The sequence below is a fragment of the Xenopus laevis genome, chromosome 9_10L, assembly GCF_017654675.1.
Source record: "Xenopus laevis strain J_2021 chromosome 9_10L, Xenopus_laevis_v10.1, whole genome shotgun sequence".
Taxonomy (NCBI): Eukaryota; Metazoa; Chordata; class Amphibia; order Anura; family Pipidae; genus Xenopus; species Xenopus laevis.
The window spans coordinates 21,276,011-21,301,478 of NC_054387.1; the positions used below are offsets into that span (position 1 = coordinate 21,276,011).

Sequence of the window (25,468 nt, forward strand, 5' to 3'; positions counted from 1 at the left end):
CATTGTCACAACAGTGGCAGTTTAATGATATGTCTAACTTAAGTAGTTCTTTGAGTGCATGTAATATTTTTGAAGAATGGACATTGGCCCTTTCCAATTGATACAGAATTAAATTTCTAACAGGGTTATAGAATGGTATAAATTAAATCACAGAAAAACTCAGTGGAGAGAATCAAGGGCTTTGTTAATGAAACTCCAGGTTAAATTTGTATAATGACTTTGTTTAAAACAGTGCTCAATTGAATTATCCACAGCTGTCGGGATACCCCTCGTTTTAGCATATCATGTTTACAGTGTAAATAATGCCCTTATGATATCTTAGTGCACTACGTAGTAGTCAAAAATAAACACAAGCTAATTGGGTACATTTTTACATGGCTCAGTTTCATAGGAGATAACGCACTTAGGAAAATGGCATAACAAGGTGTATGTGTAGCATTTGGTATGTTGTTGGTGTGGTCAGTTGTAGTCTTGGATTTGACCACCCAGTGTGGGTGGATGGTATTTTAAATTTTCTGCAACTTACACTCATAAATAAGACTTTGTTTACAATTGTTGCTACGTAGTTGGTATTGGTAACATTATGAATACCAGCTATAGCTACTTGAGGGACACTGAATTTTCTACTTGCCTTTTTCACTAGCAGTTAAATACAGAAATGGAATCCCTTTTATTCTAAGTAAAGGACAAATATATATATGTATTATTCCCTGACCAGCACTCTCCTTGTTACTTAAGCAATCTTTAATTTTCTATTTGGAAATGGTTTGTAAAAGTCTTGAGGTCAGAATCTGTCTTACTAATGTACTTTATTAACAAAACAGTTTTCCAGCTTGTTCATAATCAGTAAAAAAACATTACTCTGCTCCCATTAACCGGGTTGACCATTGCCTACGGCAATATATACTGTAGCTGTGGGAATGTTTATTATGTCTAATTACTTTATGTGTTCTGAACACTTTTTTAGCCAATAATTCAATTAAAAATATACAGACAAGTTCAAACAAGAAGATAATCTGTACATAACGCCAGTAAAATAAAAAAAGTTACATAATATTGTTTGCTATTTTCTACAGTGTAATCATGCATCTGAGGATTCTGGTACAAAACATAAAATAATGTGATGTACTATACCCTAATAACACCGAAGCTCCATATAAATCACTTTAATAGCACCAGCATAATGCTTAAATCATTATTAGGAAAACTAAAAATTCCCATCAGGGGCTGCAGCTGGCTGTGGATGTAGGTCTTGTAGATGTAGGTTGATCTGAACAATATGAATAATGTGACATAATATGATTGTCCCTGGAACAGGATTGTAAAATCAGCTTGATATGACCAACTGTCTGGCATACCTTGTAAAGCCAGATTAGGTACTTGTAAGCAGTAGAGACCATCATGGTTATATGCATGGGTAAAAGATAACTTGGTTGCAGACATTATTCAATATTTAATCCTGGGCCAATCTTGTTTAATTTGTCATATTTAGTGCTCATAAATCAGATACCCTATATCAGAGCAAAATGTGATGCAAACACAACCTTGGAATTTGTGATGAAACAGTTGATTAAACTAGTTTGCTTCAGTAAAACCAGTGGCATTGCATCTACCATTTTTGAACAGGCTCACATTTTACAGAAAATCACTATAAAAGTTCCCAGAGTTTGTTTCTTTTATTGACACTCAACAGAGATTGGATTACTTTCACCTACTGCACCAAATAGTTTTTGCTTCTATTTACTGTATATCTTGCAAAACCAGGTAAAGAGCATTGATAAAGAGAGTAAAGAGCATTGATTATTTCAAAATGCAGCTCCAGAAATCTTAGCTAATTCTCTAATAACTTTATTGGCATCTTCTTCATATTCTTTAGACAGTTGTCTGGCTTTATCTGTTTTTTGTAGATTCTCTTCCAGGTTTTCTTTTAGGCGTACTTGGTCCAAGTAAACAGTGTTGGCCTCAGTTATGCTAATCTTCATATCAACCTTATTTTGCAACTGTAGAACTGTGAACATCATCTCCCCCAGTCTGGTTTGGTTACTGATGAGAAGCTTGGATGCTCGACTCAAATTTTTCATGATCTCCTGTGCTTGTTTTAAGTCTTCTGGAAATTCCTTTTCCGTTTTCACCAGAAGAGAGAAATTATACCCTTCCATCAGAACTTTAACATCATAGTCACCTGCAAACCAGAAATCAACAAATGGGTTTACTGTTTCATTTAAATGACAAAAGAATAATTTTGTTCAACATCTACTTTAAGCATATACTGTAAATATGTTTATTTAATACACTGTACCAATGAAACAGTATTTTCTGTTGAATTTAATATACAGGTGATATTTGCAGTGTGAATGTAAATCTACAATAGTTCATACCCCATCAATTTGATAATAATCAGGTTACCTTGGTCATTTGGTGGTGCAACATTTTACCATGTATGTCCACCTTTGCTCTTTTATAACATGAAGCAGTAGGAGTCTGCAAAGAGAGTTCTAACTAGGGCAGGAGTCCTTGCTGACCCTCAAGGGAAAGCAAAAGTAAGGAATTACAGTGTAGTAAGAACTTTAGTGAGTCCAGGTAGTGAGTCCAATATTTTGATTGGGTAGATCTGTGCAGGTCTGATATTTTTAAACAGAGGAAAATGAACTGGAACCATTTCCTAATGAGGACTTTGAGCTTTCATTGTATAGGTAGTAGGGACAGAAGTTCCAAATGCATATTATCTGGTTGTCTGCTCCCGAACTTTGAGGAGGCCCTTCTTGGTATGCATAGCTCAATTGGACAGCAGATTGTACACTTACAGTAAAATAAGTGTAAAGGTGGCCATACATAGGCAGATGCATTTGTTTGAAGAGGTTGCCAAATGAGTGGATCTTGCACCGATATGCCCACCTTGAGTTGGCGATATTGGGCTGATATGATTGTGGGCCCTAGGGTCCAACAATTGGATCACAGGAATGCAGGTGGTGGGATTGAGGCCTGCATCAACAAACTGATGCGGCTCACAATCCAATGGGAATAGCCATCAACTGATATCAGATATCAATTGCGGAAGCCAGTCGGAGGGCCCCATATACCGGCCAATAAGCTGTCGGCAGTTTCTAGGCCTGTGTATGACCATCTTAAGTTTGGCACAAAATCTTATCGTAAATCAATGCCTGATTTAAACCCCCATATGTAATTTAAAGGCACTAAGGTTGCCCAGAAGCAGTAAACAATAGCAACCAATAAGATAATTACTTTTAAACAGGTGATCGGTAAATGCTTCCTGCTAATTGGTTGCTGTGGTTTATTGCTCCTGGGCAAACTTGGTGCCTTTCATTACATAACCCCCTAAATACAGTATATACCATTGGGGAAGCACTGTTGGTGTTTTAACAAAATAATGAAAAGAGATTGTGCCACAAAACCCTGCCAGCCCTTGCATGCTTTTACCATTCGAAAAAGAATGTAAATGTAAATTTTTAACCTACAAAGCCTTCCTGTTTTTCTACCACTCCATCATCAGAAATAAATATACTTTAAGCATTACACTATGTTTAATCTCGCATTCCCTCCTCTCACATTCTTGAAAGACCTCTCTTGAGCTGCACCTCTTCTTTGAACTCAGACTTTTGTTCAGTTTATAGAGTTTGTTAGATGTACCTTCATTTTTCTTGCTGCCATATTGCAGCATATAACATAGTCAATATCCATTTGTAAATTTTACATTAATAAGCATAAAGACTGTTGAGGAAAAATAATGTTTTATAAAATTCCAGCTTTTCTAAAATAAACTTTGAAAAGCTTTGTTCCCTCATATGGATTTTCACTGGAGATTTAATGGGTCTTTCCAGATGTCCATTGTGCAGAAAGAATTAGAGAGTGTTGTAAAAGGGAAAAAAATAGAATTGTTTGTGTTTGCAAAAGCTTCAGTAGCCTGTTGGGGAAATGTTTCTTCATCTCATTGTGTTTAATATAGAATCCTCTGGATTTCCCATCATTCAGTATAATTAATCAGCTCACTAGTACAAATGGTTTCCCTCTGTGTATTAGAAGCTAACCTAATGGAATTGCCTCATGAACTACTTGGAGCTAAGCAAGACCTCAGCTTATTTTTTTGGGTGGGTTTGTTTAAAAATTGTATGTATTTTGGCCACATGTTCTCCTCGTTCTGTTACTGGCTGGACAGATTTACGGCCAGTGAGGAGGTTTTGATTTGCAGTTGCTACAAACTGGATACGGACAGGGAAAATTTGATATAGTCCTGAAGGATTTTGGAGGCTGGTATAAAAAAAGATTTTTTTTCATACATACATATTTCTTCATTAGGATGGAACATGCAAGGTTGTATATTATTTATTTTAACATACATAATATATAAATAGCTATGCTTTTATTATATTTAACAGGGCTCTGCATTGCATCCTCTGAAATCCTCTTTTGTGCTTCCTGAAAGATACACAAGGTCAAAATATACAAGAGGATACCAATGTGCCTGACAGTGCTACTTACAAAGCAGGTGCATTGTAGAGAAAAAAAATTGCACTTTGGACATGTTTTATGCACCTTAGTTAGAGCAGTGTTAGAGGGTCTGGAGAAATGGTAGGTTCCTATAATCTGTAGATGAAATGGCAGAAATATAACTGGATATTCTCACCACATAGACTTATGCAAGGAATTGATGCTAACAATTGGGTCACAGAGGATAATGACTTTGTATATCACCTAGTGGAATTTCTCAGCCATCCTAATCTCCATCTAAATAAACACCAAAAAGATATTGATAGACCTGTGGACCTGTAGGCCAATAGACCTAGTCAGCAGAGGCCAAGCTGAGTTGGAGAGTTTTGAGAAGCACAATTTCTACTTTGTATAAAATGGTCAATTCCACAAATTCTGAGATCTAAAAAATGTCTCCATTATTTTCTCTTTTTCAGACCTTAGTTCAATGAATCTGGATATAATTGTGATGACACACTTTTGTCTGCCATACTCACTTATTTTGTGAGTATTCCGTATATGTAAAGTTAGATCAGCAATATCAATGTTTATAATGACAATGCATGCTCAAGAAAATAAACATATTACTGCATAATGAAATTGTAAACACTTCAGTCGGTGGTGTCTCAGAATCTCAATCTAAACAAACCATTTTAACCAGAGAAAGCAGATCTTGGCAATATGCATAAAAATATGTCATGAATATAACATTTCATACCTTTCCATTTGTCACAAAAAAGCTTTATATCATTGGAATGCTGTGTTATAATCACATTATAAGGCTCAGCAATATTGAAATAAACATTATACAAGTAGAGAAAACTATATGTCATGAAACGGAATTGAGCTATTGGTAAAAAGTAAAAATTATGTTATGAAAAAAAAAACATTTCTCTTGTGTGTTTGGTAAGTTAAAAGTCACTTGGATGCAGACAATGTATTATAATCAGTTTGTTTGACATAGGTAATGGCTCTTTAGTTTCACCTTAAGTACTAATCAGCATGTTATTTTTTTTTGTGCATTCTAGGGGTTACTTACAGTATCTACTGCATCAGTGCCTTTTCCTCTCTGATGTCCCATTATGCACTGCTGGTGAAATAAACTTTACACCTTTTCACCTTATGATGAAATGTAAATACAGGTAAGGGATCTGTTATCCAGAAAGCTCTGAATTACAGGAAGGCCATCTCCCATAGACTCTATTTTATTCAAATAATCAAACTTTTTTAAAATGATTTCCTTTTTCTCTGAAATAATAAAACAGTACCTTGTACTTGATCCAAACTAAGATATACCGTATATACTCGAGTATAAGCCAACCCGAGTATAAGCCGAGGTACCTAATTTTACCTACGAAAACTGGGAAAACTTATTGACTCTAGTATAAGCCTAGACACAACTACAACCCTGTCTCCCAGCAGCGCACATTCTGCCAAAGCGACCCCCCAGCGATCAACCGGACTTCTTTGCAAAGTTGATGGTGACAGAGAATTGCCAAACGGATTACTGTGTGCATTGTCCCACTGTCCCACTACCATGTGCAGAGGGTGCTGTTTGATATTGCCATCACTGTTAATCTTTCGTATAACCAACAGAGGGTGCTGTGTGATATTGCAGTCACTGGTATTCTTTCATATAACCAACAGAGGGCGCTGTGTAATATTGCAGTCACTGTTAATCTTCATAAAACCAACAGATGGCACTGTGTGATATTGCAGTCACTGTTATTCTTTCATATAACCAACAGAGGGTGCTTTGTGATATTGTAGTCACTGTTATTCTTCCATATAACCAACAGATGGCGCTGTGTGATATTGCAGTCACTGTTATTCTTTCATATAACCAACAGAGGGTGCTTTGTGATATTGTAGTCACTGTTATTCTTCCATATAACCAACAGATGGCGCTGTGTGATATTGCAGTCACTGTTATTCTTCCATATAACCAACAGATGGCGCTGTGTGATATTGCAGTCACTGTTATTCTTTCATATAACCAACAGAGGGTGCTGTGTGATATTGCAGTCACTGTTATTCTTTCATATAACCAACAGAGGGCGCACTGTTATTCTTTCATACAACCAACAGATGGCGCTCTGTGATATTGCAGTCACTGTTATTCTTTCATATAACCAACAGAGGGCGCACTGTTATTCTTTCATACAAACAACATATGGCGTTGTGTGATATTGCAGTCACTGTTATTCTTTCATATAACTAACAGATGGTGCTGTGTGATATTGCAGTCACTGTTATTCTTTCATATAACCAACAGAGGGCGCACTGTTATTCTTTCATATAACCAACAGAGGGCATTGTGGGATATTGCAGTCTCTCCCCAAGTGTACTGTTGGTATAGGAATGATTAAAAGTGACTGCAATCTCAGCTACTAGGGTCGGGTACCGCTGACCCAAGTATAAGCCGAGGTAGACTTTTTCAGCACATTTTGGATGCTGAAAAACTCGGCTTATACTCGGGTATATACGGTAATTAATCCTTGTTGGAAGCAAAACCAGCCTATTGGGTTTATTTAATGTGTACATGATTTTCTAGAAGACTTAAAGAAAAGCTCCTACCTACTACCATAGATTAGATATACATATCTCTAAGGGAGCGCCGTATTGGCACATGCGCAGTTGGAGCAGTCTTCAAGTTTGTAATGCATTTGTGCATGCACCAAAAGTGCAGTGAATTGCCAAAGGGAATGCAGAGGACCCGAAGAAGACCGGAAGATGGTGCCCATGAGCTCTGCTGTGCTTACTCTGCACTGATACATGAGCAATGTATTCAGGACCCTTTCAGGGGTAATGAACTATGTGGGGGAATCAGGTTGGGGGACTATCTAGGGTTGTAGGTAGGGTGGGTATTTTCTAATTGGGAGGGGTTTTGGTTCTCCTTTAAGGTATGAAGATCCAAATTAAGGAAAGATTGGTTTTCTGGAAAACCCCAGGTTCTGAGCATTCTGGATAACAGGTCCCATAGTTGTACAATGTAGATAATCATATTCTAACAATTTGCAAATGATTTTATGTAGTTTCAAAGTTATTCTACTATTTCTTCTGCAGTTCTTCAATTCTCTCACTTACTCTAGCAAAAAAAACTAAATTCAAAATGACTTGAAGGGGTCTGAATGGAAAACAAATTAAACAAGTGAATAAATATGTTGACCCCAACAACCACATGGCATTTAAAATGTTTAGGATGAAATAATCCAAATGCTAAATCATCAAAATTAGACAAAATAAAAAATGAAGACCAACTCCAAGATTTCTAAGACCGGTGCTGTCTATATCAGTATAAAAGATGATTTAAACCTGATGTAACATTTTATGTTTAAAAACATGCTGTGCTTTGTTATACAGGTATGGGACCTGTTATCCAGGTCGGTGAAAGGGGTGTTCCACAGTTGACTTTTTATATTATAGTAGTATAGAATGGGCAATTATTGTTATTAATATTTTTTAAATTATTTTCCTTCTTTCCAACTTCCAACTGGGTGTTACTGACATCATCCAAAAAACAAAAATTCTGACATGTATTGCTATGGCTACTTGGTGTTACTTGTCTTTTTATTCAGGCTCTCTCCTATTCATATTCCAGTCTCTCTTTTAAATCAATGCATGGTTGATAGGGTAATTTGAACCCTAGCAACTGTATTGCTGAAATTGCAAAATGGAGAGCTGCTGAATAAAAAGCTAAATAACTCAAAAGCCACAAATAATAATAAATGAAAACCAATTGCAACTTGTTTCAGAATCACTCTCTACATCATACTAAAGGTTAACTCAAAGGTGAACAGCCCTTTAAGAGGTAAGGAGCTGGGTGATGCGGCTTATGTCACCTGTTAATGGACATGAGAAAATAGGTGTCTACTTGAGATACATGTGCAAAACCTGGAATTGGTCTGGTATTGTGATCTGTCCCCATAACAAACAACATATTTTCAGCTTGCATAACCAAGAAATCATATGTTGTTTGACAGATTCTAGCAGTGAAGGGATAAATCTGGAAAAAAAATATGGCAAAAAAAATATACCGGTAACAAACTTGGAGGCAAAACTGTAGCACTCCGGCAAACAGTGACTTATTCACAACATGCAACAGAGACACTGTTACAAAAGATAATTAACCTGCTGGCAAAAGTTATTGCATCAATCACTTTAACACAGGCCTACTATGTTCTACTCAAGCAAACTGAATGCTGTTTGGGGAGTTCTACATAGTAATGCATCCTTCAGTGTTATTTTCACGGCCTACAGAAAAAAAGAATAACTGTACAATAGCCAAAGTCAGTTCTAGGATATCAGTTCTGCGGTTTTCTGTTTTACTCCCTAAGTGCTGAAAGACACAGATTTTGAATCCATAATTTATATTACATCAGTCATTGAATTTACAGTTCACAAGTCAACAGTATTAGTGCTCAGGTACTGTAATGGTAAGTACAATCAGGATATAGTGATGATAACTTAACAACAGGAAATTACATTTATCAAGAGATATCAGAGTGCAAACTTTTGTACCACTATTAAAATGTAATCCTCTATAGCATTTGCTGGTGACCTGCAAATGCTGCTCATCAAATAATACAAAACACGCCCACAATACAACCGATTTGGAAAACTCATAATTTTCATAATTCGCAAAGTATAGAACTGGATGCCGAAAACAGGTGCAAGATCCCATATTTTGTATGTTTGCTCTCTGCCCTACACTTTGCAATATGGACTCAGACTTTTGGGCAACAGAATGTAGCACAATGACTTCTGCCCCCCATGATTACAGCACTGTTTATGGTACCACTGTATTCATGTTGGGGGGCAGGCTGATGGAGGCATATAGGCTGGATAAATACATCACTAAAGACCATGATTTGTAAATAGTGGTAGTGCCTGCCATGCATTTGAAGTCAAAATTCTGCATTGTAAATTTTTTAGCGAAACTGCGGCAAAAATTTCCCATAGAAAAATTTGCCATGACGAAAAAGTCACAGAGAAAAAATGCTCATAAGAAAAAACGCCCATTGACGTTACTGCATTTGGACAGAAAATCACCATAAGAAAAAATGTCCATTGATTTTAATGCATTTGGAGCAAGGAAAATTGTTGTTCATAAATTTTGACACCCATTGACTTTGCGTTTCACAAAACTTTTCTCCATTTTTGTGCAGTTTTGGGAATTTTGCAGCAAAGTGAAACAGGACAGATTTTGAGTTCATGGGAGTTTTTAAAAACTCCCATGAACTTGAAATGTGCCCAATCAAAATGTATTAAATAAATCGAGTTTTCCAAGCTCGGGTGAATAGGTTTCAACCCAAACATTCGAAAAACTCGAATGTCAGGAAAGCTGCAAACAACTCCAAATTGATCCCAGGATGTCTTCCATTGACTAAAAAGCAATTCGGTTCTTAAAGGGTCAGTGTATGATAAATCTTGAAAATCTTGAAAAATTTGAATTTTTGACAGTTCTGGCCATAAAAAACTTGAAAATTCTAATTAAAATTTTCACTTTGACCCTTGATAAATCTGCCCCTAAGTTTAAAGTTGAATGTTCCTGTCTCTGGTGTTTTAGTCTGGTAGCTCAGTAATTCAGGTGCAGGTTCTGAATGGTTACAGTTTTGCAACATTTAGTGGCTGATTTATCAAGGGTCGAATTTCAAATTCATGGGAGTTATTTAAAACTCCCATAAACTCCCATGAACTCGAAATTCGACCAATTGCGATTTATAAAAAAAACTGAATTTGGTAAACTTGGGTGAATAGGATCGACCCGGAAATTCAAAATTGATCCCAGGATGTCTTCAATAGGTTAAAACAGCAATTTGGCAGGTTTAAGGTGATGGATAGTCGAATTCAAGTTCTTAAAGGGGCAGTGTATGATAAATTTTGAAAATCGAATTTGAATTTTTAAAAAAACAAATCGAATTTTAACAATTCCCTAGTCAAATTTCACAGTTTTTGGCCATTTAAAAAAACTTGAAAATTAAAATTTTCACTTAGACCCTTGATAAATCTGCCCCTAAGGGTAGAACTACATGGGCGATTTAGGTCCGATCTGACGTCACAAGACGAAACACTGTTATCAAGTAGAATGCAATGCAAATAAGATTAGTTGTAGGAATGTCTGATGTACAAGCAGTGTGCATCCGACATGACACTACTGTCGGATGCAGCAGGATCGGACTTAAATCGCCCATGTAGTTCTACCCCTAGTTGATACATTTCTCAGCAGTATGTTTGGAATATTAGCAACTACTGTATCATTTTTAAGAGTTGCCTTTAATGAAATTCAGGGATTATGCTCAGCAGGGACAAAGATAAGAAATGTATCAACTAAATGTGTCAATTTAGAACAGTTTACAGGGTCGGCGACCCTCCCTCCCAGAGCTGCTTTAGAAGTTGAAAAATGGAACTTTACACTCAAATATTAGAAAAACAGACACACATAGAAAATAGAAAGTACATAATTGGAAAAATCTTTATTTCTGGTGAAATATCTGAAACCAACTGAACTGAAAGAAAGTGTTGGAAGGTGAACAACCCCTTTAAAGTTTACCTCTAACATATTGAATTTCATGACAGGTGTATCTGCAACAGGAACATCTCTCTTAGGTCTCAAAACCTGTGCACAAAGATACCATTAAACTATGCAAAAATGTGTAAAGCCCCTATACCAGGGGTGTCCAAACTACGGCCCGCGGGCCAACTGCGGCCCGCGATCCATTTTTAATTGGCCCGCGGCCATAGCGCTGCTGGCTGACTCTGACTGCTGTGCTTATGGAACGCATTGTGCTGCCGGGTGCGATACTTTCTGCCTGATGCCTCCCACAAGCCGCCCCTACCCCCCCCCTCCCATCCGAGGCTGGAGGGATTTTTGGATCCCCTGGTTTTGGGGGCGGGGCCTTTGAATGGAAAGCACCCCGCCCCCGGAGTTCATCGCAAGAGCCAAGGAGAGTAATGAATCAGAGGAGATCAGTTTGCACGCCACGGTTCCACCACACCCTGGGGTTGGGGGTCAGGGAAAAACTGTGCGGAAACACTAGTATTCGGCTTGAATACTTCTCCCTCCATGTGTTCCCTACTTCCTCGGCCCCAAGTAGTGGACCAACCTCTGTTGACCCCATGTCCCTGGCACAGGGTTGTATCGTTTATTGATAGTTGGGGCTGAGGTGAATTGTGGTTGCTATGGGCTCTGACTCGAGATGGCTCAGGCTGGCCTCTGCTCTGCCCTGTCACTGTGTCCATTTCAAACACTGCCAGTAGGCTCCAGCAGGGATGGGAAGTAAAAGGGGAGCTGCTGTTAGGTTGGAGCTCCCACAGTGCAAGGAAAGGGTGAGAAAAAAATGAGGTATAAAAGAAAACATCAAGAAAGGAAGATTAAAATAGACTAACAGAAAAAGGAAAGTTGTGGGTGGGGAAGAAGACAGAGAGAACAGAAAAGGAATGAAAAATATTGCTCATAGAGAAAATGAAAGTTAGACGAAAAAAGGAACTGTAGACATCTGTGATCTTGGGGCAAATTTGTTAATAGCTTCTTGTATGAACTTTGGCTATTGTGATTATTTTACATACAGACACCACATACACACACATATATATTTGTCTGTTTGCGGGCGGGATGCCTACCCTTTTTGATACTACTGTAGCTTACTTGCCCCCCTTGGAAAATTTTCTTGGACGCCCATGTCCGCTGCAAATTCTGAAAATATACCAGAATATGGCCCACACATGATCAGCGCATGCGGAGTAGAGAGGAATCTGCGTTCAATGAGACGTCAGGTGCGAGGGGCTATGCGCACATGCGCCTTTAGAGCAGAAAGAAAGCCAGTGCCAGTAATAGCAGGGAAAATGGCCGCTGGGTGAAAGACACAATACAGGCAGGAAAGAAGTGGTGGTGAGGGTGCTGGAGGTAAGGCGCTCTACGCAGGCATACTAAGACCAAAATAATGCTTTACATGTACTTTAACTCTAGGACCCTAGACCCAGGTGAGGCAATACGTACTTCACCTCGAGTGAGTGGCCCGGTTGTTTGTGTATTTTACCGCATATGGCCCTTGGTGAAAAAAGTTTGGACACCCCTGCCCTATACTGAGCACAGATCTGAAGAAGACATGAAGATTTAGTGACCCTTTTTTAAAAAATAAATCTTTCTCTTAAAAGGAACTCTCTCTCTTAAAGAGGTTGTTCACTTTTTAAATTAACTTTTAGTATGATGTAGAGAGTGATGCAGCTCTCCAGTTTGCAATTTCAGTAATCTGGTTTCTGGGGTCCAAATAACCCTAGCAGCCATGCATTGATTTGAACAAGAGACTGGAATATGAATAGAAGAGGGCCTAATAAGTAATACAAAGTAGCCTTTCAGAGCACTTGTTTTTTAGATGGGGTCAGTGACCCCCCCCATTTGAAAGCTGGAAAGAGTCAGAAGAAGAAGGCAAATATTTAAAAATCTATACAAAATTAATAACGAAGACCAATTGAAATGTTGCTTAGAATTGGCCATTCTATAACATACTAAAAGCTAACTGAAAGGCAAACCACCCTTTTAAATGTATTCTGCACTATTCATCACTTTCCCATCTGGAAACAACAGTTCCTGGAGCTGGGATTCAGCTGCATTAAGCCTTTAGAGCTGGCGAGATAGGAAATCCTTTACAAAAAGGACAGTCCCAAGGAAAGTATGGCACATGAAAATTACAAACATATTTCTATATTATTCCCATAAAAGGGCAGGAAGACTGATTTTATTTGCCCACAATTATTATACCCATAAACAATATTAATATAAGGCTACTGATTAACTGAATTTGGCTTGCAAACTAATGTATCTATAGTTCAGTTGCCACCAAAAGGTGAAAATAACATGATTAAAATTTGTTGCCAATTTTAAATAGAAAAATGACTCTCCTTTAGCTTGATACATAGTCTGCAGTGCCAGATGGAAAACATATTTTATTTCCATCTTTAAAAGTTCTTTACTCTCTTCCAAACTGTCATTATATATGATCCTGTTAAGGGCCCCTAATCTCTCTCTAATTTTATAGTAGCTCTGGTGGCAATGTAATTTACTACAACTTCTTTATACCAAACGACTTACAGGTGTAACGGATAAAGATTCCCATCTTGGTCCCAGTATCCTGGATAAAGAGGTTCCATAAAACAACTTAATGTTATGGGGTTTTTTACATCCATTTGAAAGTGGTGCTTTACATTTTTTTATGGGCAAACCCACAAAAACGTCAGATTAAGTCCGTTTTATCTGTGCATGAATGAAACAAGCCTGGTACTAAACATTTCATTTCTGCACAATATTATATGTGTATTATATAATATTATATATATGTGTATATTTAAATGTATGTATGTATGTATGTATGTAGTATGTATGTTGTATGTATGTATGTATGTATGTATTGTTTTGTATTGTATGTATTATGTATGTTGTATATATATATATATATATATATATAATATATATATATATATATATATATATATATATATAAAAATGGAACATGGAGCAACACTCACCAAACAAAAACACAGCATGCCTGGGTGCGGGTAAACTGTGTACAAAAAAGCAAAAAAAATTCCGCACTCAACAGGCTCAGTTAGAACTTTACGTTTTTTTCCCTGAGGAAGATGTATTGGGGTTCTATGAGTACATATCTTTTAAAAGTTACCTGATTCACTATTGAGGACAAAGGATATGGCTGCCAGCTGTGCTTGTTCTGTGATGTTGTCTGTTCAGAACTCTATTGTACTGTTTGTTGCTACTTAGTATCTTAAAGGAGTAGTTCACCTTTAAGTTAATTTTTAGCATGATGTTGAGAGTCATATTCTGAGATAATTTGTAATTGGATTTAATTTTTTTATTATTCGTGGTTTTTGAGTTATTTAGCTTTTTATTCAGCATTTATGCAATTTGCAATTTCGGCAATCTGGTTAATAGGGTCCTAATTACCCTAGCAACCTAATTACCCTAGCAACCATGCATCAATGAATAAGAGACTGCAATTTGAATAGGAGAAGGGCCAGAATAGGGAGGTAATAAAAACAAGCAATAACAATATAATGTGTAGCCTTAAAGAACATTTGTTTTTAGATGGGGTCAGTTGAAAGCTTGAAAGAGTCAGAAGAAGAAGGCAAATAATCAAAAACTATAATAAAAAAATAGAAAAAATGAAGGCAAATTGAAAAGTTGCTTAGAATTAGCCATTCTAAAATATATGAAAAGTTAAGTCAAAGGTGACCACTAACCAACATTTGCCCAGTGAAAGACTTTTCCATCTGTACCTTCCCTTGACACTTGGTCTGTCAATAATCTGTTTCATAACAGAGGATGGAATTTAAAAATATAAATGTATTTTTAGAGAATTAGACCTCTGATGCCTTTACTGATACAAATCAAAGATGGTACAAGTGGGGGGTGGGGTGCAGAATTAGTTTTCAGTATATGTTACTGCTAAATATCACAAGGCTAATGTTTTCTCTACCTAATACTTTTCTATCACCACCTATTCTATGCCAGTTTATATTTTAATTAATTTTTAAAGGGGTGGTTCACTAAGTTAACTTTTAGCATGTTATAGTATGGTCATTTCTAAGCAATTTTTCAGTTGGTCATCTTTATGTTACACTTATAGTATGTTATAGTTTATTTTCATTATTTGCCTTCTTCTTCTTTCCAGCTTTCAAATAGGGGTCACAGACCCCATCTAAAAAATGTTCTGTAAGGCTACAAATGTATTGTTATTGTTACTTTTTATTACCATTTTTCTATTCAGGTCCTTTCCTATTCATATTCCAGTCCCTTGTTCATTGTAATTTGGACCCGAGCAACCAGAAACTGCAAACTGGAGAACTGCTGAATAAAAAGCTAAGTAACTCAAGGTTACACTTAATTCGCTTCAACTTTTAAAAGGCATGTGATTGGATAATAGCTACATGTCACGGTCGGCACCCAACACCAGAACAAATGCCAAGCACCCGGGTCTCGGCTAGTGCTTCACCTGTAGGGTGACCGCCTTTGGCCTCGGGAGGAACCCTCAGCTACTTGGATGCCACCAGGACTTAAACGAGAGGTGCAAGGCTAGATCTTCTGGATAGGCAGAGGGGCACGACTGTTAGCGAGAGTCTTTGGGCAGAAGGTCGTAGTACAAGGCGTTAGGCAATAGAGTAGTCAGATCAGGCCGGGTTGGGGCAGGCAGAGAATAAACGTAGTCAAGCAGGCAAGGGTCAAACCAGGAAGTCAATCAGAAGGGTTAAGCATAATGAGGTAGTCGGAATTCAGGCAGGGGTCAGGATCCAGAAGCCAGAATAGTCAAAAGCCAGGCAGGGGTCACAACAGGAATCAAAACAGGTTCAAAAACAGGATAGCAAATGTTCAGAAGCACCAGGAACAAACTCTTATCAAGGGCAATGATCTGCAAGCCAAAAATCCCTTTTGAGCGTTTGAATTTCGCGCCATTGCGCGCCTCTGTGCTTTGACGTCATCACGCCAGTGCGTCCGCGTCTATAAAGAAGACAAAAAAGTGGGCGAGCGCACCCTAAGGATCAGCAACAGAGCAGAAAGAAGAGCGGCATGGCGGGCGTCCCCGCCGCACCCCTAGACCACCAGGGTGAGTTTCTTTCATTACACTACATTTGCTATTTTTATGTACTGCAGTGCAATCTTCAGGTAATACAATATACATTATTTATGACATTTTCAAAAACATATATATATATATATTTTAATTTGCCTTCATAGTTCCAAGAAACCTTGACTTATACGCTCTAAGTATGGAGTCACCCTTCAGGGCAAATTATAATCTTTTGATTATTTTCAGAATTTAGAAAGGCTTCCCAGTCTATCTGAAACAAAAATTAAATAAAGGCAGTGATTGTCTTCTACTGAAATGACACAAAGCAAAGATTTAGACAGTTTAGCAGTGAAATCTCCCCCAGGTTAGGCATCCATCCTCAATTCCCAATTGTTATTTTTCATCTCAGGCCTTATTGAAAACAGAGACTTGGCAGAGTAGCCAGCTTCTGCATGATCTATTCATTATGTTGTATTCCCAGCTCAACCGATGAAAGAAGAGCACAGATGTCAGAAAGTAGGCAGAGAGTGTGCTTTTTCGAATCAGAAGTTTGTGGTTAAGAGAATCACTGCTTTGGTGGTGGCCTGTCTTCCTGGATGACCACAGTTCTTGTTGAACCATCTATAGACTATCCATATTAATTAGATTTGAAGCAGCTTCATACAGAGAACATTTGTATCCAGAGGCGAATATGCATCTTTCTCAACAGTACTTATACAATTTATAATACTCAACAAGCTACTACTTTTTTACTCTACTACAAGCTACTACTTCTTTACTTACTTTACTTACTTTACTTTCCAGGGTTGGACTGGGCTGACGGGACACAGGAAAAAAACTTGGTGGGCCCCGGTCTGCTCCCCCCATCAGCCAACCCCAGCAGAAAAGAAACAGGTGTAAGGTGTTATGCGACACGCAGAGCGGGAGTGAGTTTGGAAGTCAGGAACAGGCCCACAGTGGCTGCCAGGAGAGTGCTGCAGCCCCGGTGGGCCCCGAGTGCCCCTATCCAACATTGCTCAAATCAATATTTATTTACCTGCCCACTGCTAATTTAGTGTAGGGAATATGATAGAATTAACCAGTCTCGCTGTGAGCAAGTGCTATTAATGCCATGTGGGAGGGAGATGTTCCCAATTGGCCAAGGGGTATTATGGAAAATTCCTCTCCTAGTCCATAGGGGAAGTAACATATAATTATGTCCATATGAACCCCACAGGAAACCTCATTAAGAAGATTGAACCCTAAATTATGTCAAAATGAGGTTGGGAATACGGGACCCTTTGAATGATGGAAAGGTAGTTTCTGTTTGAGTGGTGAGATAGACAGTGTAAGCTAGTAAGAGCAGTTTATGTGCTCCACTGAGGGGACTGACATGTTAGGTAGTTTTCTAGGTTATACCCACTAAACTGTTGTGTAGTGATGGGAGAATTTGCACCGAATTTGCGCGAAATTCACGAAACAGCGAGAAATTTGTGAAACAGCGTAAATTTTTTTGACGCCAGCGTCCGTTTATTCGCACCTGGCAAATAAATTCGCCCATCACTACTGTTGGGTCTCCAGTAGGCAGGGCTTGAGAATAGTCAACAAAAATCCCTTGGAGCACATTGTGAGACTCCTACCATGCTTGGGGAACGTTTCTGTAGCCTGAGTTGGCATGGTGTGATATTGTCCCACTCATATATTGTGGTGTATTTTTGCTGATGATACAAAATTGTGCAGCACTGTAGATTCCACGCAGGATGCTGCCACTTTGCAGAGTGATTTGACTAAATTGGAAAACTGGGCAGCAAACTGGAAAATGAGGTTTAATGTTGATGCAGTAAATGCAAGGTTTTGCCTCTTTATAGGTCCCTGGTAAGGCCTCATCTTTAGTATGCAGTGCAATTTTGGGCTCCAGTTCTTTTCATTTGGAGGGGTTGAACTTTGATCTTTTTTCAACCTGATCTAACTATGCAGCTGAGTAACTATACAAGTGCTTTCTATTGTTTTTCATCAGTACATTTACTGGTTCTTTATAAGAACCACTGGCCCCCAAGTTTCTGTGTGCATGCATACGTGTCATTTTGTGTATGTGTACAGCCTGTAGCCCCTTTTTTCAATACATCTCCAAAGGCCCAAATGAGGTGAGGAGGGGCAAGTAGCAGTGCTCTACCCTTTGAGAGTAGCTGAAAATAGTATCCCTGGTATAAACACTTCTACATAATATCCATGCAGAACTATGTCACTTGTAACCTCATTGTTATCCTTACACTTTATAGTTTTATCATTTAAACACACACAGATGAATCAAATGTAGACATTTGGTTAGCTATCTCCCCATGCCCAAAGTTCAGTGAAAATTATTCTAGGTTTACAGTTCAGCAAGACAGCAGAACACCACTTTGTATATATTACAATGATAAGAATATCCCGGTACTTTTATACTTAGTAACAGACGTCTACTTACGATAGTTTTCTTTCAGCCTCTGTATACAGGTGGTGAGGTCAGGAGACGAGGCACTGATATTTGCCAGGCGGATGATACACTGTGTCATGGTCTCATGGTGCTCCACCTGATCATTGTAGAGGTTGCCAATCTCTGCAAACTGGTTATCAATGCTTGGCACATTAACATGCTTCATAACTAACTTTTCACCTTTGTTAAGAGCTGAGAGAAGATATACACAAAGTAAGACTACATCCTACCTGTTTGTAATCATGGCTTTAAAATATGGCATGGAAAATAGCTTACTCTTGACTGCCTTTTGGCTTCTTCTTTCTCGTGCAAAAGGGGTGCTCTGAAAAAAAAGACAGAAGCTCAAACAATGTACAGCTTTGTACACTATGTAACCTGACTTTAAGCACAGATAAGAATTGGTTCACTGAATTATGATTTACTATAGAGATACACAAGAATGTAATCAAAATAAATAAACAGGTATGGGACCTGTTATCCAGAATGCTCGGGACTTGGGTTTTTTTTCTGGATAATGGATCTTTCTGTAATTTAGATCTTCATGCACTAAGTCTACTAGAAAATCATGTAAACATTAAATAAACCCAATAGGATGGTTTTGCTTCCTATAAGGATTAACTATATCTTAGTTTGGATCAAGTACAAGGTACTGATTTATTATTACAGAGAAAAATGTGGATTATTGTGGATAAAATGGAGTCTATGGCAGACAACATTTCCGTAATTCAGAGCTATCTGGACAACAGGTTTCCGGATAACATTTCCAATACCTGTATTTGTAACTACCGGTAGTTAGAGCTCATTTGAGGTGCAATATTTGCCTCTCAATATCATATAACCGAGCTACAGAACATGTTGGTGTCACATTCAAGCTCCATGCTGTTGGGACTGGAACAATGCTGTAGAAGGCTAAACCCATATACACACAGAGACTTCCTTATCACTAGTAGTGGAATCTGAAGCACGATCAGTATAGCAGTGGCAACATGCAGACCTCCACTGAGAAATGGTAACACCAGCATTACTATGGAAATTGGATTTTTTTAATGACAGGTTATTATGGCTAACAGGCTTCCGGATTATGGATCCCACACCTGCAGTAGCACAAGAGTCTGCTACGGCACATAACACTATTCTTGCTGTAGCTCCCTGCAACCACTGTGAAAAATACAACTGGAACACCAAGCCAGATGAGCAGGGTGACATTGTTCTTTACTGAGGGTAATGATTGGCTGCTCTATCTAGTAGAATTCTAATCACAAGGTGATACAGGTATAGGATCTGTTATCCGGAAACCTGTTATCCAGAAAGTTCCCAATTATGGAAAGGCCATCTCCCATGAACTCAATTTTATCCAAATACAAATTTTTATAAATTATTTTCTTTTTCTCTGTAATAATAAAACAGTACCTTGTACTTGATCCAAACTAAGATATAATTAATTATTTTTGGAAGCAAAACCAGCCTTTTGGGTTTATCTAATGTTTACATGATTTTCTAGTAGACTTAAGGTATGAAAAACCAAATTACAGAAATACCCCTTATCAAAAAAAACCCAGGTCCAGAGGATTTTGGATACATACAGTAGATGGCATACTTTGGGGTGCTAATGTCACAGAGGTTTTGTACCCATGATTTTTTAAACATGTGTTTACCAGTTCAGTTTTATGTGTTACACAGAAGGCCAATGCATTTATTACTTGATCTTACATGGCTCCATGCCCCCACCAATAAGTGACAGCAATTAATGCTTGTCTTTATGTTCTCTAAACATCATTATTTTCTGTTACTGCATGTCCATAAATCCAGTGTGTACATTGTACTGTACATGTTCTTCATGAGTTTAGATACAGTCTGAGTGTGAAGTATAGTCATTTTGTCTTTTGCTTTGTAATCTTAATCTGTATGAACATCTTTCTCTCCATGCAGGGTGTCACCATTATCTGACTACTTTTCTGTTGCAAGCTGGAATTTCCAGTATATCAACACAGGGCTGTTGTATGTTTGCAATTTCAGTCACATGGCATACAATTTCTGTTATGCATGCACCCAGATCTGTACTTTCTTTATAGGCAATAGAGTGCACGTCTAGTACCGTTGCTTTGGTCAGCCCAAACTCCACATTTCAATAATCGAATTAGAACATTAATGGGGGAATGTAATAAAAGTCGGTAACGGAAAAATATATTCGCAAGACGAAAAGTTATGCCTCTGTGCGAATAAATTTGCCTTTGTGCAAATTTAATATAGCTTTTGCGAACCCGGAAACTGTATAGCGACCACTTCCGACAGTGGAAGAAGGTTTGCGAGTTTTATAGTTTGCGCCAGTGCGCAGTGAATGTAATAAAACGTATTACTGAAAAAGTTGTTATGTTTGCTCCAAAGGATTACGACACCTTCAAGCACTTCTTAAAAGTGGGCAATAAGGAATAAAAATTCGCAATGCGCAATAAAAATTGGCAATGTAATAACAGTTTAAGGAAGAGTATTACATTGCGAAATGAGACTTTTCATTCTTATTTGTGCTAATTGTTTTGCTCTTTGCGACTTTTATTACATTCCCTCATAATAGTTTAGCAACTGCAGATCCAAAATACAGTAAAGTGTTGAATAAATGCTGAGGGTTATATAGTAAGTATCCCACCATTGCTAGTTTGTATCTAAGGTAAGTGTAGTGGCAGCAGTATATGCAATGTACAGCCACAGAATTTAGGGTATTAATGGCAAATAGAGGGTATACGTGGCAAATCTGTTGGCCATTCTGACAGATAATCCTGTGATTTTGATGCATTAAAGATTACCTATACAGGTATGGCATTCGTTATACAGAAACCCATTATCCAGTAAGTTCTGAATTACGAGAAGGCAGTCTCCCATAGACTCGGTTTTATCCAAATAATTGTATTTTTTAAAAATGATTTCTTTTTTCTCTGTAATAATGAAACAGTCCCTTTTACTTGATCCAAACTAAAATAGAATTAATCCTTATTAGAAGCAGAACCAGCCTATTGGGTTTATTTAATGTTTACTTGATATTCTTGATATTGAAGAGTATGAAGTTCCAAATTACGGAATGATCCATCATCCGTTTGGCCAAATGGCAATAAAGAGTAGTCACAATACAAAGGTTTTTATACGCTAGGGTAGACGGGCAGTGGGATAAGTAAGGGGTCATAGGGGAGGAGTGAGGGGGGGCATACAGTTCACCAGCTAAGGAGGTCCCTCTGTTACAAAGAAAACAGACTAACACTAACTTAACATATTTGCATAGTAATGCAAATTTCAAAAGTAAAAGTAGTAACCTCTTCTGTATGCTGGCAAATGCACAGAGTTTGTCAGGTAAAGTGGGAAACCTAGAATTAATAGCATGTAATTAATAGTATGTTTGTAGAGATTTGACTAGGCAAAAAGTTACAAAGAAAATTATCATTGGCGTATGCTATAAACCACCTCGTATAGTTCACAACTAGGTCAAGTTATTACTATGGGTGACTTCAATTATCCAGACATTGACTGGGGTAATGGGGTTGCCAAGACAGAGAAAGCTAGTAGGTTTGTAAATATGCTGAATGGCAACTTTTTATTCCAGCTCGTTCAAGAACCTACTCGAGGACCTTGTAATAACTAAAAATACTGAACTCATCTCTAGCATTTGTGTGGGTGAGCATTTAGGGAATAGTGATCATAACATGGTCTCCTTTGAGATTCTGTTGCAGAGGCAATTCTATAAGGAAGTAACTAAAACACTAAATTTCAGACGTGCAAACTTTGACAGTATAAGGGCATCTCTGCAACATATTAAGTGGAAAATGCTTTTCATAGGGTTAAACACAGAACAAAAATGGGAAGTCTTTAAAATGCTGCTTCATAATTATACATGTCAGTATATTCCCCTTGTAAGCAAGGAACGAGGTTGCAAAGCAAAACTGTTTTGGTTCAATAGAAGTGTTGGTGTTGAGGTGGGTAAGAAAAGACGTGCTTTTAAGGCTTTCAAGTTAGCTGGGTCAGCCGGATCATTTATAAGGTACAAGGGGGCCAAAGAAGCTATCAGGCAAGCTAAAATCGATATGAAAAAGGATATTGCAGCAAACAGTAAAAAGAATCCAAGATTATTTTTTTAAATATGTTAATAGTAAAAAAATGAAGCAGGAAGGGGTGGGACCTTTAATATATGAGGGGGGTAAGCTGGTTGATGAAAACATAAAAAAGCTTCTGAACTCATATTTTTCATCTGTCTACATAAATGAGGAACCACTTAATGAAGGTTTCTTTTTTAATAGTCATAATTATAGTAATGCAACTAATGATGCATGGTTCACACATGAAGAAATTCTAGAGACTAGAACATGTTAAGGTAAACAAAGGTCCGGGGACGGATGGTTTTCATCCCAGGGTACTTAGCGAGTTTAGCTCTGTGATTGCCAAACCTCTTTACTTAATTTTTCAGGATTCATTGAGGTCTGGCATAGTGCAGAGAGATGGGCAAATTGCTAATAAGGTGCAGCTAATCAAAAAGGAATCCGTTCTAAGTCTCAAAACTATAGGCCAGTTAGTGGTAGGAAAGCTTTTCGAAGGGTTCATAAATGATAAGATACTGGATATCACAGCAAATCATAATACTATGAGTTTGTGCCAGCATGGTTCTATTCGTAATAGATCTTGGTAGACTAACTTAATATCTTTCTATGAGAAGGTAAGCAGGGACCTCGACAGTGCCACACAGAAGTTTACTGGTTAAATTAAGGAATGTTGGCTGGAACATATTATTTGTACCTGGATAGAGAACTGGCTAAAGATAGACTGCAAAGAGTGGTTGTAAATGGAACATTTTGTAATACCTGTATGTTGTGTTCATAACCCTCCCTCCCAACAAAAATACACTTATCATGAATGTAAGGGGACCCCGTGTAGCGAAGTAGGACATGATTTATGTTAAGAGGGCAGCCTGTCTCTTTCCCCTCCCCCTTTTTTCTGGGCTAGGTGGGGATTGGCCAGTTCAAGGGTGCCAGGAGGAGAAGGGGAAGTCACACAAAAAAGCAGTGATGTTAGGGATGTGTCCTGTTACATTAGGGGCATATCTGGTGACAGTCAGGGTGTGTCTGATTATGTTGTGTCTGAAAAGAACTTTCATTTGAATGTTGGTGGTTCTTCACAGTGAGATTGTGGAATGCACTGCCGGGGATGTAGTGATGGCTGATTCAGTTAATGCCTTTAAGAGTGGCTTGGATGATTTCTTTGACATGTTAATTGATGCAAAATCTTATGGTTAATTAAACGTCAATTGTGGCCTTCTCTTTATCAGGGAAAAATAATTGGTTTGGAAGTTGCTGGGTAAAGTAATGAAGGAGAAGGGTTGCAGTCTTGATGCTACACCCATCATGAAACACTGGTTTAAAAAGTCTAAATAGTTTAAAGGGGTGGTTCACCTTTAAGTTAACTTTTAGTATGTTATAGAATAGATAATTCTAAGCAGCTTTTCAGTTGACCTTAATTTTTTTTTATAGTTTTTGAATTGTTTGCCTTCTTCTGACTCTTTACAGCTTTTAAATAGGGGTCACTGACCCATCTAAAAATAAATGCTCTGTAAGGTTCTGTTAGTGCTACTTTTTATTCAGGCCTCTCTTATTCATATGCAATGCATAGTTGCTAGGGTAATTTGGACCCTGGCAACCAGATTGCTGAAATTACAAACTGGAGCTGCTGAATAAAAAGCCAAATAACTCAAAACCCACAGACAATTAAAAAAATGACAACCAATTGCAAATTGTTTCAGAATATCACTCTCTACATCATGCTAAAAGTTAATTTTAAGGTGAACAACCCCTTTAAAATGTCTAAATGGTTTAAATATGAGTGACCATTTTACATGCTATTTTAATTCTAATTCAATGTGCAGATTTTATTTTACCTCCATAAAAGTGTCATTAGATCAAAATCCACTCAAACGGTATAAAAATTATTTTACTGCAGAGTAGCATTAGATTAGGGACTCCGGCCAAGGCATTTATGCAGCACACTGACCCACCTGTGCTGCTGGGAGGGAATCTTTGTTTGTAGATTTGGTAATGGCTGAACGTGCTTCCTGCACAACATTCCTTCATACCCTGTGTTAGTTCTGCCCTAGTTACAGAGCCGACTGTCTGCTAATCTGCTAATCTTGCTGGCCCTCCCTAACGACATTCCCTAATTAGGGTAACCTTTAACCCCGGGTGCTTGTGAAAACACAACCTGCTGAGTAGCAATTATCTGTCTGTGTCCCTGCATCCATTTCCTATTATAATAAAGCAAAGTTCTCTCCAGTATAATGAATAATGTCAATAAGGAAGCTTCTAAAGCAAAGGGTGGCACCCAGCACATCTACGAAAAGGAGTTACTCTAAAAGCCCAATTTTTCTATATTTTTATCCCCCAATTTCTTACCTCTTCCTCACTGCCTGCAGCACAGCAGCAGCAACAACATCTCTGGAAGACAAACATGATCTATGAAGCAGAATGAAAATCTAAATTGTTGAATGAAGTTTCATTCTCTCACGAGATGTGATCACAAGACTGTCAAAAGTGAAAGAATTTTCTTGGTGACGTGACCAGTGTGAGTGCTGTGTGTGTGGCGGGGTCAGAACAGGATCTGAGTATGTTTGCTTTTTGCACAACCTGTCTCATTCTTTTTGCTCTGAATGGGGGAAGGCTTCACTATCACAAGCAATAACTATTGTTTAACCCCTTATATTTCCACTAGAATATATTTTGCTAACTTTGTGGTATATTTCTTATCGTGGCAAGTTTAACATGTTAAACATTTAATTATGTCATATTAAAATGTTTATATCCAGGTATGTAGAATACTTGGGATCTGGGGTTTTCCAGATATAGGATCGTTCTGTAATTTGGAGCACCGTGCCTTAAAGCTAGGCATGCATAAACTGTTCATCCCTAGCTTTGCTAAAAAAGTT

The 25,468-nt window shown here is 38.0% G+C and overlaps 1 protein-coding gene across 3 annotated transcripts; it reads right to left on the reverse strand.

Annotated features, from left to right (window-relative positions):
* LOC108704332 lies at positions 1–25,170 on the reverse strand. Of its 3 annotated transcripts, none has more exons than XM_018240827.2 (4): positions 24,939–25,170; positions 18,796–18,841; positions 18,511–18,711; positions 1–2,182 (listed from the first exon to the last, which is right to left on the reverse strand). In XM_018240827.2, the coding sequence occupies exons 1-4, from the start codon at positions 24,993–24,995 to the stop codon at positions 1,806–1,808; spliced, it is 681 nt and encodes a 226-aa protein (XP_018096316.1). In that variant the 5' UTR covers positions 24,996–25,170; the 3' UTR covers positions 1–1,805. The 3 variants fall into 3 exon arrangements, with proteins under 3 accessions (XP_018096316.1, XP_018096318.1, XP_018096317.1); XM_018240829.2 differs by lacking the exon at positions 24,939–25,170 and adding an exon at positions 24,545–24,698; XM_018240828.2 differs by lacking the exon at positions 24,939–25,170 and adding an exon at positions 24,428–24,564.
* Positions 25,171–25,468: the final 298 nt, after the last annotated feature.

Bases quoted from the DNA above. Each gene is read 5' to 3' on its own strand.
- LOC108704332 (XM_018240827.2), bottom strand. From the start codon at position 24,995: ATGTTTGTCTTCCAGAGATGTTGTTGCTGCTGCTGTGCTGCAGGCAGT. The intron at 18,842-24,938 runs GTAAGAAATTGG...CTTTTTTTTCAG, and splicing joins CTGCAGGCAGTGAGGAAGAG to AGCACCCCTTTTGCACGAGA. The intron at 18,712-18,795 runs GTAAGCTATTTT...ATCTTCTCTCAG, and splicing joins AAGCCAAAAGGCAGTCAAGA to CTCTTAACAAAGGTGAAAAG.